Source organism: Morus notabilis, unplaced genomic scaffold, assembly GCF_000414095.1.
Source record: "Morus notabilis unplaced genomic scaffold, ASM41409v2 Scaffold139, whole genome shotgun sequence".
In the NCBI taxonomy this organism is placed as follows: Eukaryota; Viridiplantae; Streptophyta; class Magnoliopsida; order Rosales; family Moraceae; genus Morus; species Morus notabilis.
The window spans coordinates 886,154-903,375 of record NW_010361068.1 but is presented as its reverse complement, the minus strand read 5'-3'; the positions used below and the strand labels follow the sequence as shown (position 1 = coordinate 903,375).

General features: G+C 32.6%; 1 protein-coding gene across 1 annotated transcript; it reads right to left on the bottom strand.

The window, feature by feature from the left end:
* Nucleotides 1–7,352: 7,352 nt before the first annotated feature.
* On the bottom strand, nucleotides 7,353–11,632 carry LOC21408119 (metal tolerance protein 11). Its single transcript, XM_010098367.2, has 6 exons — nucleotides 11,301–11,632; nucleotides 9,461–9,570; nucleotides 9,129–9,374; nucleotides 8,695–8,775; nucleotides 8,290–8,523; nucleotides 7,353–7,838 (listed from the first exon to the last, which is right to left on the bottom strand). Exons 1-6 carry the CDS (start codon nucleotides 11,464–11,466, stop codon nucleotides 7,491–7,493), a joined length of 1,185 nt encoding a protein of 394 aa, XP_010096669.1. The 5' UTR covers nucleotides 11,467–11,632; the 3' UTR covers nucleotides 7,353–7,490.
* Nucleotides 11,633–17,222: the final 5,590 nt, after the last annotated feature.

Below are 17,222 nucleotides of genomic sequence, written 5' to 3'. Positions count from 1 at the left end.
TGAGTGAAAGTTTGGATTTTGAAGATCTAAATTTTAAAGGTTTTTCTTTGTTTTGTTTTGTTTTCTTCTTTTTATTAATGGTACTGGAGATTAACTTTATAACGTATCGGGTCTTTATTTATGGATCCGTACAGAATGAGAAACACAACCAGTGAATGGTCTTATGGTTGGCACATGACAAAGTTCCAATTTTGGGTGCTTGCTTCTTTTTTTGTTTTTGGTGGAATGGGTAATCAATAGTTGCCCCTTTATAGTTTTATGGTTTAGAACTAAGTTAAAAATTTAAGTTGTATATATATAAAAAAAAAAAAACACTATAATAAAAGAATTGAGTTTGAACTTTTATGAAAAAAATACTGAGTTGTAATTTGAGTTAAAAAAAGACAAGATTAAAAAGGTCATTTTAACTTCTTTTGTAGATAAATACAAAGAGAACACGTGTAATTTGCATCCATTTGATTCTCTAGATTTACTTTGAAAATTTATTGAGCTAGTCAATATGCGGCTGCGGGTAGAATTTGATGTCAGCGTTAATGTTAAAAATTTACCGATTAGGCCTTGCGTAATCGACATTTTGTTGTCTTTTTTTTTTTTTTTTTTTGGGTTCATTTTTTCCCTTCTGTCTACAAATCGCTGATCTCCAAATGGGTAAATGAGATTGTGTTTATGTTCTTAATACTCATTGGGACAAAGCACAGGGACAAAGTTTTGAAGCTATCACATAACGTCAGAGAGCACATTGTGAAACATGATTACAAACATTTATTATGCTTTTTTTAGGAGAATTCTCCATGAGGATTAATAAAAATAAATCATTGGTATTTTTTTTCTTTCGGCCATTAAATCTATATTTAAAATTATTTTTTTTGTATATTTTTTTAATTTAATGTGATTTTGACCATATTTAACAATAAAAAATTGGCTAATTAGAGGTTTTTTTTTATATTTTTGAGTTAGTGTGATTTGAGTGATGATCTTGAGTTGAGTTTGAGTTATAACTTGAGTTGAAGTTGTAACTTGAGTTTGTGTTTGGATATGCACATTTGAGTTATGATTTGAATTGAAAATCTTTTTGAGTTCGTGTTTGGGTGAGTCAAAACTTAAATTTGTATTTCGATAGTATTTTAATAAAAACTTAATGGTGATGAAAAATTTTAATAGGGTATATGGGTGGGATTTTATCCGCCTTTTCGTTGTGAATACATAGAAAAAAAATCATCTAAATCAGAATTAAAACGAAAAAGTTATGGCATTTTTAAGAATAAAAAAAATAATGTTTATTAACTTGAGTTCGAGTTTATGAACTCAAGTTGACAGAGAAACTTGAACTCGAGTTTAGTCACAAACTCGAGTTCAAACTCGAATTCAAACTCGAGTTCAAACTCAAATTTTACAAAAGAACATAAACTTAAATAAAGTTGTAACTCGAGTTCAAACTTTTTCTGAGTTTTGTTGCAAAAGAACAACCCCTTAGATACTCTAACAAAAAAAGCCCCTCCTTTTTTTGCATGTGGCATTTGTCATGAATTGTTCTTAGGGAGGTCTATCTAGGTCGCCTATTACTGATAGTGTATATTTTTTTTAGCGGTCAAATCTATTAAAATCACATCAAAATAAAAAATATATATTTATGTATATATGCATAATAGATAGTTTCTCGTACCTAAATCTCCTTACTCTATTTTTTTTTTTTTTTTGGTCATTCTCCCCATTTCAAGCAAATGCAAGGGTATGCAAATATTATTCTCAAAAAAAAAGGTATGCAAATATTTTTGACACTTGAAAAGAAGTTTTCTTTGTGTTTGGAGTAAGGATCCGTGCTATGGTTTGGATCATAGTTCGTGGCTCGTTACAGTATTTTCTCTCACAAAAAACAGATATAAACCGAGATTAGTTCTGAATCTATGAATCAAACTTCATCTTTTGTATCCAATTCCAAATGGGAAGTTTCCTATTATGGTTGTCTTTCTATTATACAGATCATGAAGAACCAAGCATACGGTCTAGACATTTAGGCCGTGTTTAGAATTGATCCCGTTTTTATTTTTTATGTTTTTCGAGAAAAAAAAATGAAAACATTTTCAAAATGGCGTTTGGCGCAATAAAGACAAAAAATAGAAATGAAAACGATTTTTTGGTTTAGTGTAAAATGAGAGAGAAATGAAAAATGATTTTTAATCATTTTTCATTTTTTATTTTCATTTTCTCCTCTCTTGAGCGCGCGCGCGCGCGCACACACACACACATATATATATTAATGGGTTTTTTATACTGAAAATAATATCTAGATAAAACTACCAAACGCATTTTTAAAAATAATTTTTATTTGAGATTTAAAACGTTTTCATTTTTATTTTCATATAAAAAATAAAATTATTTTACAACAACTTATAAACGCACCCTTAGTTTCACTTTTCAAAGGCAAATTGGCAAATAAAAAAGATATCTTACCAAGTTTCTAAGTTTCATACCATGAATCCTAATTTTTCTTACCATTGGTCAATTATCATATATTCCATGTGAGAAAGTGCTACAGCCTTTTTCCTCCTCCTCTGAGACCATAGGCAATCATTTTTTTTAAAAGGTAAATCATGTATACGTGGTGCAAAATAAAAGACAAATCAATTCATGCCTATTTCTTTTTTTTAAGGTAATAGCATTCTAAATTAGAGAAATACATGCACTAATTCAGCTGCAAAAGACCATGACGTATTTAGCGACTCAATCCCTAATAAGGATCAGAACCACCAGTAAGTTCAATTGAAATGTTCAAGAGGGTAATACATGTTCCAAGTTCTGGAAACTAAAGAGGCACACAACTATTCGAACACAAAAAATGCTCTTTCAAACACACCACTATAGATGGTGGGTAACTCCAATCGATCAAAATCGAGAGACCAAAAGCGCTAAGGCCAACCCAACCACAACACCTCAAAGAAATATAAATTTTGAACTAGACACAAGGACTAAGACTATAACGGAAGGTGGGGGAGACCACCTCCGTTATTACAATCGAAAGCCAACAAAGCAACAAAAACCAAAACCTAAATGGCGAGGACATCGCCTTTACTTGACAAAGACAAAAATAAAAACAAAGGGTCAAAGTCCAAATGACCCCGGCCGGAAAACTGATGATTCGCTGACAACCACCAAGGATGAGCTCCGGAAAAGCAACACTGCCCGCGGCCCAAAAGGAAGCAAAAGAAGGGAGAATCACGCATTATCGCCCGCCTCCGCATAAAGAAGAACGCCCTACACCCACACGTTCCCACAACTATTGAAGAGGGATGCACCCACTCCTCGCCATCTGCCATCTCTGACCACCACAATACACGCAAAACACATCCAAAGGAGCACCATATTGAGGAGGCCCAACCCACGTGATGAGGCAGCACCCAAACCCATGCCGAAAAATACCCTTATAACATCCAAGACTCCCTACCATGGACTTGTCCCAACCTCACCGGAGAAAACCAACCAGCAACATCTAGGTACTCTTTCATTGGGTTGGGAGTCTAAAGCCCTGCCCAAGGGCGACGCTGGACTCCAGCCCTATGAAGCTTGTAGAAATGGCACAAGAGAAAGAAGAGTTTTAGGAGAAAACCCTAGCAACACAAGATGTAATATGTTATCATATTAAAGGTGTCCCCACAGGTTTTATTAAATACAATGTTTGTTCTCTAACTTTTTTATAACAGAAACATAAAACATTTGACCGATCAAATATTTTAAAAGAATCTTCTCCGGTACGTCAATATACCGGCAGGTCAAGTTTTTTGTCTGTTAAATCTGCATAAAATCACGTAAAAACCAAAAAATACGCATATCTAACAATTAAAAAACTTAGTCTACTGATACGCCAAACCTACAAGAGAATCTCCCTATTTTAAAATACCAAAAATATCCTTAAAAATTTAAACTCCAAATATTAACAAAGAGATAACAAGTCATTATGTCACCAAGGCGATAAAACATCAATGATAATTTCAAACACGCCATTTATAAAAATCACATTATTTGTATGCTCCGGTTAAACAGTATATTAGAAAAACCAGCAATTACACATAAAATAGTTAGCTCAATATTTTTTGTCCGAGATATTTTATGCGTTCTTCGAATTTCATGACTTCAGTTTAGAGTTTTAGAATTTTGAGTAGACTTTTTTTTTTTTGTTTTATACACACAGGTGATAGTTTAAAAAAATAAAAATCATATATTTTTAAATTACAATTTTTATTTTTTAGTTAATTTTTAAAATTTATCAAGGTCATTCTTGATGTTGTAAGTTTTCACTTGGAAATGCCTTTAGATATTTTCCCTCGTCATTCATCATTATTGACACAGGAGGAGTTGATTTTTTTTTGGCTGCAAAACTTGTTAGTAATAAAATATGGTATTTTAGAAATTGGTTCGACCAATAATAATGAAGGAGAAGAAAAGGCGTGTGATTTGAGGAACGAACTTGGATGGCATGATGGGCAAGTTCAAAGTCAACAACGTTGAATTACAGCATTTTAAGTTACGTGTTGGTAATCATCTGCTGCACGACAGCATGTAATGTTGTTGGAATCATTCTAGTCGAGACCCACATGGCCAATTTATAGATGCCTTCTTGTATTTTAGGATTTATAATTGGGTTAGTTTAGTATTATTTTGCTGTTAAAAATTATTGTTGTTATACTGTTAGTAATAAAATTAATATTTTTTAAAACTCATTTGGAAAGTATATTTCTCTCTTTTCAAGGAGAAAATTTCAGATTTCATTTTTTAAATATCTAAAATATTAGAAGTATCATTTTTAAAAAAATTTAGCTCTTGATTAATACTAGTCTAAAAGATATAAATATATGAATTAATATTAAAGGGTAGAAATAAAAGGGAGCTACACTTTAATGAGTATTTTTTAAAATCGTCATATACTTAAATCATGATTTAAGTTCATTTGGAAAACTTTGTAAAAGAGAAAATTTTAAATTTTAAATTCTTTGTAAGATAAAAAATATTGTAATAAAATCCTAATTTAGGTTTAAATATAATTTCTAAACAATCTTTTAGAGTTTATAAATCTGAATTTTCACCTCTACTCTTAATTAATATTATTTTTAATTAAATAATTATATTAATTAAAAAGATATTAATTAAGATTGAAAAAATAAAATCTAAACCAAAAGTAAATTGAATAATTTTTTCCTGGTTTTTGTTGAATGGGTGGGGCCAATTTGACCCACTATACCAGTGTCGGTCAGCAATGGGCAACTTGGAACTGTGATGCCACAAAACTAATAAAAACCTAACCTGACAACCAATCAATTAATGAGAACTCATGACCAAAAGAGTTGTGATATTTTGAGTCGCGCTACTTTTTGATACGACCCGTATAAGTTATGTATTAAGGATACGTAAATATCCTTTCCTGCGATATATATTATTTGTGAATCAATTGTAATAACTAATTTTGATAGTAAGAGATTACGTGCATTACTTTAATTGTAGGAGATTCGGTATATTACCTTAATTATATAAGAATTTTAAGGCACGTTCATTTTATTGATTTGAGTTTAGAATTTAAGTTTTGTTACAGTAAAAAATTCTTAAAAATAGTCACATCTAACTTTTTTACTACAGTAAAAAATTCTCACATAAAATCACATCTCAACTTAATTAAAAACTCTAATCAGCGAACTAAACGAGCCTTTATTAGTGTATTAGGAAACTTACCATTATTTTATATCATCATTACTGTATATATATTTCTACGGAAAGGCTTATGCTATTATTCATAAATATATCCAATTGTTTATATTATGTTCTTTTGGTTGGAGGGAAAGTTGTAACTTGGAAGGAGATAGAGACCAACTTTTATTATTCAGTTGCAAGGACAGGAGGGGAGAAAAGGAAGAATAGAGTCTCCAAATGGGTCCACATTTAATTGTTTATTCGGCTTCATATATTTGGACATCCATGCCAAAGTTTGGAGAAGAAGGTAAATCGTCTTTTCTCTCTGTTTTTTTTTTAATCTCTGAAATAATATTACCGAGCCAAGTCGGTGTTAACAAAAGGAGCAATAAACCTTGAGATTCCGTGAAAACCCAAGAAGTCTGACAGAGTCCATTTTTGTTTATATCTTTTATAAATATCTACTAAATTTTTATTTAAATAATATTTACTAATTTTTTTTTTGTTTATAAACCCATTTTTGCCCTTGTAAATCTTGTTTTAAAACTAAAATTGTTTATTATTATCAAAGTTCAAAATAAGGCTATTATCATTGTAAAATTAGGATTGTAAGTTCAAAATGTTATTTATTCTAAAAAAAATTACAAGCAAATCATAAAATAGCAATACATATAATAATTAAACAAATAACTATTATCTATTCTCTCGACTTTTTATCTCCCCTACCAAACAATGAGCCCGTTTAGTTTGTTAATTCGAATTTTTAATTTGAATTGATATGTGACTTCATATGAGAACTTTTTATTGTAACAACAAAGTTAGATGTGACTGTTTCTGTGAGTTTTTTACTGTAGTAAAACTCGAATTCTAAACTTGAATTGGTGAAACGAATGGGACCTAAAACTACTAGTGTAGCCTTCTCATTATTCCAGAATCTATTTATCCTTTCCAATCTCCTCTTCCTACCCTAAACTTTGAAAGAAAAGACGAAGTATTTGATAAAACAAATAATGTACCACGTACCTATTTTGACAATCACACTAATTTTGTAATTTTGTACGAGGTTATATTTGTAAAATAAATCAGCTTAAACTTTTTCTCTACTATTTTTCTTTCTTTCTACCATATCGTATCATATAAAATTAAAGCCCCCTCTTGTGGTTGCTGGCTTCCGTATTTGGATGAAATGGGTAAAGAAATGGAGGACGCAGTAACTCCACATTATTATTAGGGAGAAAAATCCCTTACTATTATTATTTATTTTCCTTACTTTCGACAATTTGCTTCTCCTTTCTAGTTTTCATACCTCTTACCAATAACAGCGTTAATATAAGAGATTAAAGTGCGCCACTAAGACCCCGTTCATTTCGCTGATTCGAGTTTAAAATTCGAGTTTTGCTACAGTAAAAAACTCTCACAAACAATCACATTTAACTTTTTTACTACAGTAAAAAACTCACATAAAATCACATCTCAATTCAAATTAAAAATTCAAATCAGTGAACTAAACGGGCCCTAAATTTATGACAAACTTTTATTTAATATCGAGTATCAAAAAAATTTTCTTTAATATCTACTTTTCTATACGTCACAGTTTCCCTGTTAATTTACTTGCAAGAGGGCGAATTGGAGGAACCTGAGGGTAAAGAGAGAAAGAGAGGATGCAGAGCTCGACATTATCTACGTACTCAACCTTTTGATTCTAAATTCGTCTCCACATTACTCCGTACTACAATAGAGCAAGGATTTTCTGTTTGGGTGGGATGAAAATTAAAAACAACAGAATTAAGTACACATTGGTTTTGCCAGTAATCCTAAGAGTGTGCCTGAGCATGCTCCGGCTTGTGTGAGAACTCATAATCTAAATGGACAAAGGCACGCTCAATTTCAGGCAATAGTTCGAGCTTCTCCTGTAAGGATTCCCCAATGTCATGAGCTTCTTGCAAGGGCATATCTGCAGGTAGGACGATGTCAACCTCGACAAAGTAGTGAGACCCGAAGGTGTAAGCCCTAACCGTATCTATGTGCCTTATGGCCTTGTGGTGGTTCCAACAGAGGTATGTAAGCTTCTGTAGAAATTCTGGTGCTGCTGATTTTCCAACAAGGGAGTTGACATTTTCGAGTACCGTCATCGACCATGTTCGGATGGTGTACAGGGCCAACTGCAGCAAGTTCAAGGTTTACATGTGAGCATATTCAGTACATGCTTACCGCTTGGGGGGAAAAAAAAAAAAAAGAGGCATCAACATCAGAATAGCATTTGAGAAGTCCTGGTGTATGTATATCAACAGTTCTCGTGGTCCAAAATGAACAATCACCAGAGAGACTGTTTCAATGACTACGTGTATGAAAACCTTTGGTTGTTTTCTAAGTCAAGTCATCTAAACTTCCAAAGATCTTGTAAAAATCTGCAACTCTAATTAGAATCTTACGGTAATCTCTGCAGTGTGCTATATTAAAGGAACATTGAACATCCATGGAGATGCAAGGACAAGCCTCACAACACACCCTTAAGTCTTTCAATAACAAAGTTGGCCTTTTATCGTCCAAGAAGAATTTCCAGCAAGAGGAAAGGTGGGATATGTTTCTACAGAGAGAGAGAGATTCACTCACAATGATAGCTCCAACAGGATCCATCCAATCATCAATATAATTAGCAAGGAGTGCAGCAATGAGACCAATGATGTTGGTTATAACATCAAAAAAGTGGTCCTGGGCATATGCTTTAACAATTTCATTTGTGAAGGAGCGGCAGTAAACCATGAGGAGTAGTTTTACCAGAGTCACCATGAGCATGATACCAACAACCCATCTCTCTTGCTCTTTGGTCAAGCTGAAATCAGCCTCCTAGTAGAAGCATACAAAATGAGAAACGTAATAGTAGATTAGTTAAGCCAAAAAACAGTAAACAGATAAGTTTGAACGATTATGGTCTTCCCATAAACAGAAGTGACAGTGATCTATAATCTTTGAATAAGGCAATATCATGTGCTAAATATTTTAGTCAACACAACTTACATCCGATAATAGAGTGCGCACTGACTCCAAGATGATCTGCAGTCCGAGAGTTGCCATAACAGAGGCAAACACGAGGATGCCCTGCACAAGCACTAAACTATTGATGCATTGGACATCAAACACAAAAATTGATAAGGAACATGAGCAAACGCTTCTTCGTTCATAAGCACTGGATTACAAAATAAGCCAGTAACTCTCTGGCAACTAATGTTACAAAAGATTTAAGTACTCCTAACAGAAAGAAATAAGTTCAGGAAACAGGCAAGAAAAGGGATAAACACAGCAGGTATGATACTGCACTAATGACATGGTGGATAGCAACACATATGCCACAAAAAGACATTTTTTAGCATTTCCCATTTGCATACAGAATTCACTTATCATATAAAATTCAAATTTAGAACCAAACCAAGAATAATAATAAGAGAACTCACCAATGGTTGCATACGCCTCTTCCCAATGGGGTACTGATATGGGTTGGGCGTTTCCATAGAGAAAGCAGTAAACCAAAGGATGAAACCCGACAAAAGATCAAGAAGCGAATCCAAGGTGGATGCGATGATGGCCAACGACCCACTTTTAACAGATGCATATACTTTTGCTGCAAAAAGAAACATATTTGCAACATTAGAAATTCTGATGGCGAATGTCTCGCTTTTGGCCAACTTTTCCCGTTCTTCCTGCAACCACAAGGTATCATTTCAGTTCAGGGATTTGCGTGTTCTGATGCTAAAACAGAGACAGAGTAGCAGAATGCACTTTAAACCTTTGACATTCCAGGAATAAAACCACGATCTGCTAAGGTATCCATCTCATTAAACCCCTCAAGCATTTCTACCTGCTGCTGGTAGTACTCGGCCACAATATCTTCTGGACCTGCGTCCATCAAGCAAACGATTAAGATGGAACTATGAAATCTCAACCTCATAAAGTGGAGCTCATATTGTTATGTTCTAAAGATATACACACAGGTTTTACGCAATTCATATTCCTTTTCCCCCAGGAGAATCACATTAGAGGAATAACATAGGAATAAAGCAAGTGAATATATTCTCATCTACCATACACTACTAGTCTTACTATAATTAGGCTACTAGTCAGTTACGATAGTATACATACGGTAACCAATAAAAGTACATGTAGAAATTCACTGCAATGTAAAAAAAAAATGCAAAACGCAAAAAAAATATGTGTGTTACAGACCGCTACGGTAACCAATAAAAGAACATGTACAAATTCACTGCAATGTAAAAAAAAAATGCAAAACGCAAAAAAAAATGTGTGTGTGTGTGTATTATAGACCGCTATATCTAATGATTCTATTGTATAATAAATTTGATTAGCACTCAAAATGCTTAGCTTGTGCTACTCACATAACTTGTAAGACGCAACATTTAAATGGACTTGCACGTGCTTAAACCCTTTGATCTTATCTCTTTTAGTTCTGGGACGATCTGTCCATGACATGTCATGGTCCTCATTGATAGTATCACTTGGGTTTATCAAGAAGGCCAACACACACACACACACACACACAAGTGACTCTGACGCATTTACATAAATAAAATCTCTTTTGCAGACAGAAAAAAGGTGAGAAGTAAAATCAACAAGAAAAAGTTAAAAATTCTAAATGCTCTCATATCTTTTTGAAAAGAAAAAAGTAAAAAGAAGAAGAGATTATAAAAAATACCTTACCACTTGTACTCTATTTTGATCCATCATTCTGTCAGTTTTGGCAACTTTTTTTTTATATGATTTTGATCAAATTTAACGTTCAGAAGTATTACTACGGTGGGATAGCTCCAAAAATGATATTGTTACGGTAGATTTTGTCAGGGGATCATAAGCCCCTGGCCAGGGTAGAATTTACCGTAGGGTAGAATTTACCGTAGAACCTACATCTGACCATGGGAGCATAAGAGCCAAACCCACCAACCTATGCAACTTCAATAAACAAATCAGAACTCTAAGAAATCATCTTAGAAACCAACTAATTTCTGGTTGAAAAAATAAAACAAAATAAAATCCCCCAAGCAAGGAAATCACAAACTGAAAATTCCAAAAAGCCAAATATCTGAACATCCTGATAAATTATAGTTATATGCATCCACTTCACATTTATTAATTATTATAGACCTGGTGAGTTGGAAGGCTCTACCAAAGATTCTTCACGACATGACCAATAATAAATAGCAAAGAATTTGACAGGCAAGGCAAAAGGAACCTACTAGCCATTTTAATACATGTATAATTCTATAATACTTTTGACTCACATAGATAAATCACATCAACAAAAAGAAAGAATGGAATCACAATTCAAGAAGATATACCAAAACGCACATTGAAACGGAAATGCAACAATAAAATAATTCCGCCACGAAAAATAATCTAATTAGTGTTGTAATAACACGAAGAATCAGTACCAAAACAAGAAAAAATCTCCAACCATTTCTATTTCGGAGCAGATTAAGAAAACAATCTCAGATACCAAACCGATTAATTAAGCAAAGATAAAATTACTATATCAATCAACACAAAATGCTCAATCGAAAATCAAAAGATAAGAAAAAATAATAAATAGTGAAATTCAAAGGAAAAATAAAAACCTAAAACTCCATAGCAATCATGGAGGCCACGAGTAGGCTTCTTCTCTTTGTGCTCAGTGGATAACTGGAAGCCGTCGAAGTTCAACCGCCACGATCGGTCCCCATTGTTGGGCTGTCGCAAGAGAGAAAGCTCCTCGGCGCTGTCCAGACCCATCGGCTCCGCCATTTGCAGTCACCGGCGAGATATAGAGAGAGAAAGAGAGGGAGAAGGCGAGGGAAGTTTAGAGAGAGAGGGAGAGGGAGAGTCGTGTGATGGAGTCTGTTGTGGTCAGCATAGTCGGAGATTTGCGCACCAGGGAAGTAGGACAACTAGTACTGCCTTCAAAATTAGAAAAAAAAAATTAAAATAATGGGTTTTGTTTTGCTCACGCGCAGGGAATTACGCGCCAATTGGAAGCGTGGCGTTTTATTTTTATTTTTATCTTTTTGCACCAGAGGTCCATGACCTTTTATCTTTAGCACCTGGATCTTTGGGCTTGTTTAGTACGGAGGTTTGAACACCGATTTAAAGTTTTATTATAATAATTTCTCTCATAAAAATTTGAGTTTAAAAAATTTTTTTACAAGATTTTTTTTCATAAAAATTTAAAAATTTGAATTATGGCTCAAACCATCTAGTTTGAATCCATAAACCAAACAAGCCCTAAACTTGAAGTTTTAACTTTTAGGTCTCAAAACTAACTAATGCAATATTTCATTTAGTCTTTTTCCTTTTTATGTTAAGAATTTGTTAACCATATTCTGCAAACTAACCTAGTATTTTAAGCCTTGTTCTTTTCATAAATTTGAATTAGAATTCAACATGTTTATTATAACATTTTCTCTCACAAAAATTAAGTTTTAGTTCAAAATTTCTATTTAAACTTATGAAAAGAAGTTTGTTTTGTTTTGTGCTAAAGAGGTATCCAAAAACTACTCTTCTTTCCATGCGGCAACACCTTCTCTTGTTTACATTTGAAAATCTAGATACATTGAAAATAACCCACAACATTGTTCTCTCTTCTTTCTCTATTCTATTTTTCCCCTATATTTCATGACTGCTTTGTTTTTGTTGGGAATATGGACAAAATTTCAATTCCCCTGGAGGATCTAATTTACATAGAAAAATAAAATGGACACCAAGAATTTTATCTCGTGGAAAATTTTTTAATTTGAACAGAAAAAACTACGGCAATAACTTATACTATAACAATAATGGGTATACAACAATCTCTCAAGTTTTAACAATAACTTGAGGCATACTCTCAACAAAATTCTCTCACACTCACTAGTGTTGAATCCTCACTATTTCTCTTACACTCACCCGGTATGGTAATCTACCCAATCTCTCTACAAAGAAAACACTTATGTAGGCACACAAAAACTCTCACTCAACAGCCTTTCTTTTTCTTTCTTTTGTTGCTGGAACGCTTTGATCCGTGGGATCTCAAAAAACTCAGGATGATATTTGAACGGAGGAGGGAAGCTCTATTTATAGAGCTCCCATACGCGTATTGAGGCATCGCCTCTTTCCTTCTACAATCTTATTTTTTCTTCTTTTTCTTTCTTCCTTCTCTTTCTTTCGGCGTAGCTTTCTCTAGATAAGTCATTTGCTTCTTCAAGCCACCTCACTGCTGATGATTCAAGAAGATAAAAGAACATGGAATTCAAATATTGTAGGTTGTGCCCACTAGATTAAAAAATAACCCATCAGTTTTTCATTGTTTCGGCATACAAAAATATTAATGATTTGAATAAAACACGTAGAGATATTAAAAAGAAATCTATGCAAAGAAACGAGGAGAAAGATAAAGAGTAAAGAGATTTGATGTTGGAGAGTTAAAATCTGAGAATATATAAAATCACATAATGAGATAAACAATACAATAGTTGTGACCTCTCCTTGTTTTTCTTCTATAAAGAAAGAAGCACTCGTGGATTATCAACATCAAGGTAAGTTTGTATTATTTTCTTTTATTTTTTCTTGTCTCTGTTTAATGTTTGAAAGATCGGGTATCTAGGTATTTACATGAACTTTATATTTTGACGATTTTGGACCTTTTGGTCCCTAATCATAAGTCAAGAATAGTTTTTTTTTTTTTTCTTTGGAAGTCTATGAAGGTATGAGTGGGAATTGTGTAACAACTTACAATTTTTCAAAAAAAACAAAGTATTGTCTTTATTAAATTCCAATCATCAATCAACAATTCTATTTTGTTGTTTGGGACCAAACGTAGAGTAAAAATAAGTTCAAGGTCTATATAGCAAAAAAAAATTAGGAATCAAGAATTCTACAAAGGTTCACGTTAAGCACCAAGAATCAAATTATTATTTATTTTTGGCTGGTAGGTACGGCGCGCGAAGAATATGTAGGTGGGGGAAAGGAAATAATTATTCGGATATCTGGGAAACACGTGTACGGTGAGGATTGCGTGAGAACGACATTAGTCAGAAACGGGTCAGTGTTTGTTTCCAGTAATCAATGCTGACTCTGCCCAGTAGGATCACGACGGGAGTTATCTGATCTCAGCCGTGGGATCTTGGTTCGAAGGTTGAACTAATGGGTCCCATCCAGAACCAGCTTTTCGGATTATAACTTTAGCGGGTATTATCTGGTGCTTTGTAGAATACCATATTCTCGATGTAGTCGCGGTGGGATCGATGATCTGTCATTTTGATGAGGCAAACGTGTGAGTCTATATCATAATCGCCACGAAGATGGCGTAAAATTGGGTGTAAGCTTCTAGATTTTTTTGATCTGCCAATAAAATTTTGAAATTGGCTGTGATTTGGGGTGTACCTGATGGTCTCACTTTGAGGATTTGGGAATGAAGTGGTCGGGGGTAGTGGGATTCGTGGGTCCACCAATGGGTGACGACACTTGATGTGTGTCAAATCACGTGCCGCTAGCTTTTTTTTTTTTGGGTGTTATCACTTGCTATAGGAAAAGGAGATGAGTACGAGTATTTTGAAAGTAATGGCAAATAAGATGATTTTCATTTCAAAGAAAAATATATATATAATTTTTAGCACAATTGTGTATTTAACATTAAAAATTATGATATGATATTTATAATATATTATTTTATTTAAAATGTTAAATTTATTTTTTTTTTGATAATTTCAAAGTTTTGAAAGTTGTTAAAGTAAATTTTTTTATTTTTAAAATAATTTAAAAATGTAAAAATCATAATATTACATGAAAAAATAAATATTTTAAGGAAAATTTCATTTTAGTGCCTTATGTTACTTTATATTTTTAAAAATTTCATGCCGGTATCTCGACCTTTTAAAAAAAAAAAATTTTAATACCTCAGAGCCATTTTTTAGGATATAAAAAGATAAAATTACTCTTATTGTAAAAATTCATTTGTTGATTAGAAATTTGAAGAAAAAAAAAGATTTTAAAAAAGGATTTTGAAGATATGGATTTTTAAAAAAGAATTATGCTTTACGGGCATAACAATTTCTAAAATTCTTTTTTTTCTTCAAAATTCAGGTTAACAAATGAATTTTTATAATAAGGACAATTTTGTCTCTTAGTGTCCTAAAAAATGACTATGAGGTGTCAAAAAGAGATTTTTTAAAAGGTCCAAATACCAGCATGAAATTTTTGAAAACAGAAGGTACCAAACTCAAATTTAGATATAACAGAGGATAACAAAATGAAAATTTTCCAATATTATTTTAAGCAATAGCAATCAAATGTCAAATTTTCAATATGCTATATTTGGGAGGAAAGTTGTTAAAAGTATAACATATGGTAAATTTAGAACAACAAATAACATTACACTAAAGAGTATTTTTTACACTCAAATGTTAAATTTATAATTAACATATCAAATATAACATTGCATTAGAGATGCTCTAATTATCAATTATCAAGAAAAAAAGGCAAATATGTTTTCTAATTTTATGTAAATAAAGTTTTTTTTCCTTTTACGGAACACATTTTTATATAGTCAATAATGGATTTTAGTGAGATGGAACTTTGAGGAGATTGCAGATTTTATGATCTTGTATAGCAAAAAAAAATAAATAAATAAATACAAGAAAGAAGAAAAAGAAGAAGAAGAACAGAAATTTTTTTTAATGATTGTTCTACATTATTTTTATAAGATTATTTTTTTTCTATATTTAATTTTGGATTCAAATTATTCATCCAATTTCAGTATTTAGAGTGATGTATAATCAAGCAGATTATACCACATTATTTAAAAATAAAATATCTTTTTAACTAGTTTTTTTCTTTATTTTAATATTTAAATCTATTAAATGACACGTGGTTAAACACTTATTGAGACATAACAAATTAGAGGCCTGTTTAGTTCGCTGATTCGAGTTTTTAATTCGAGTTGAGATGTGATTTTATGTGAGAGCTTTTTACTGTAGCAAAAAAGTTAGATGTGATTGTTTGTAAGAGCTTTTTACTGTAACAAAACTCAAATTTTAAACTCGAATCAGCGAAATAAACAGGGTCTAGATAATTTCTTATAAAAAAATATATCCAATTAATACACTTTTTTCTCATAAAAATAATAAATGGCGCGTCTTTTCTTATTTGAAATCGTACACGCGTTTTTTTCCGCATTTTTCTTTACACGACATTAGTGATTTCACGTTTTTGACCCTGGATTATGCTATATATATATATATATTAAAGGTAAGTTGTAATTTGCAATTATATAAAAATAATCAAATTTAATGAGATTTAATAAATAAAAAAAACTTGACGTTTAAAATTGCACAGTAAGGATAGGATATTTTCTTTTCGTTATCCTACAATAAAATTCTGTATAAAACTGGAGAAACAAACATCAAACTTCTTAAAATTAGTCTTTATTACTTCTTTGGGAACTATTATGCATGTGTGTCTAAAGTGATATATTTTGGAGCAGCTTCTTGATTTCAAGGGAAAGAAAGTTATTATGTCAACTGCTCGAATTCGTCACCCGATGGTTTTGGGAAAATCCAAAAAATACTCTCTGAAATTAAAAATATCAAATTTCTCTAGATTCTTCGTAATCCTTCAAATTTTCAAAAAGAGTTAAAAACCAGTCATTTGATCAATCAAATTGTTAAAAATGCTAAGAATATCCTCCGTAATCAGCATTTAAATATTGTTTAAACCCAAAAGTATTTTTAAAAAATACGAAAAATTGAAAACATAAATAAATAAAAAGTTAAGGATGCGTTTGGAATTCGTTCCAAAATGATTTTGTTTTCTGTATGAAAATGAAAACGAAAACGTTTTCATTTTCATTTTGGAATCATTTCTAAACATACGTTTGGTAGTTTTATTCTGAGATTGTTTTCAGTTTAAAAAAATTGAAATTGTGTTTGGTGGTTTAATTTTTAAAAACATGTAATAATATTTAAAATAATAATATATTAAATAAATAATATTATTAAATATATTAAATAAACATTATATACATGAAGAAATGGGTTTCGGTGGAATAATTTTGTGTGTTTCTTCGGCTGCAATCGTCATCGTTCCGACTTTGGTGAGGTGGAGGAAGGGACGGCGGCGGAGTCGGATGAGGAGGGGGGTGGGCAGCGAGGTCGAGGCGGGAGAGGAGGGGGAAAATGAAGATGGGGGCTTGGAGGTCGGCAACGAGTGGTAGATTTTTCATCAAGTGTTGTTCGAGCTCCATTTCTTTTTCAAACAAGGATTTCCCTTTAGTCACGCTTGGCAACCTCGGCAAAGTCTCGCTGGTCTAACTACTTTTTCTGGGTACGGCCACATTGGTTGGCGGCATAGTCTTCCGTCAGCTAGACGGACTCCATGGTTGTTGCTCTGACTTTGTTTCACTCCCATGTCTAGTTGGAAATCCAGTCTATCTAAGCCAGTACCAAACCAGTTGAAAACGTTCCAAGTGAACCAAAAGAGCAAAAGGAGTCAACGGTCTCAGTCTGGTGGGGGGTCGGCAGTCGGAGAAG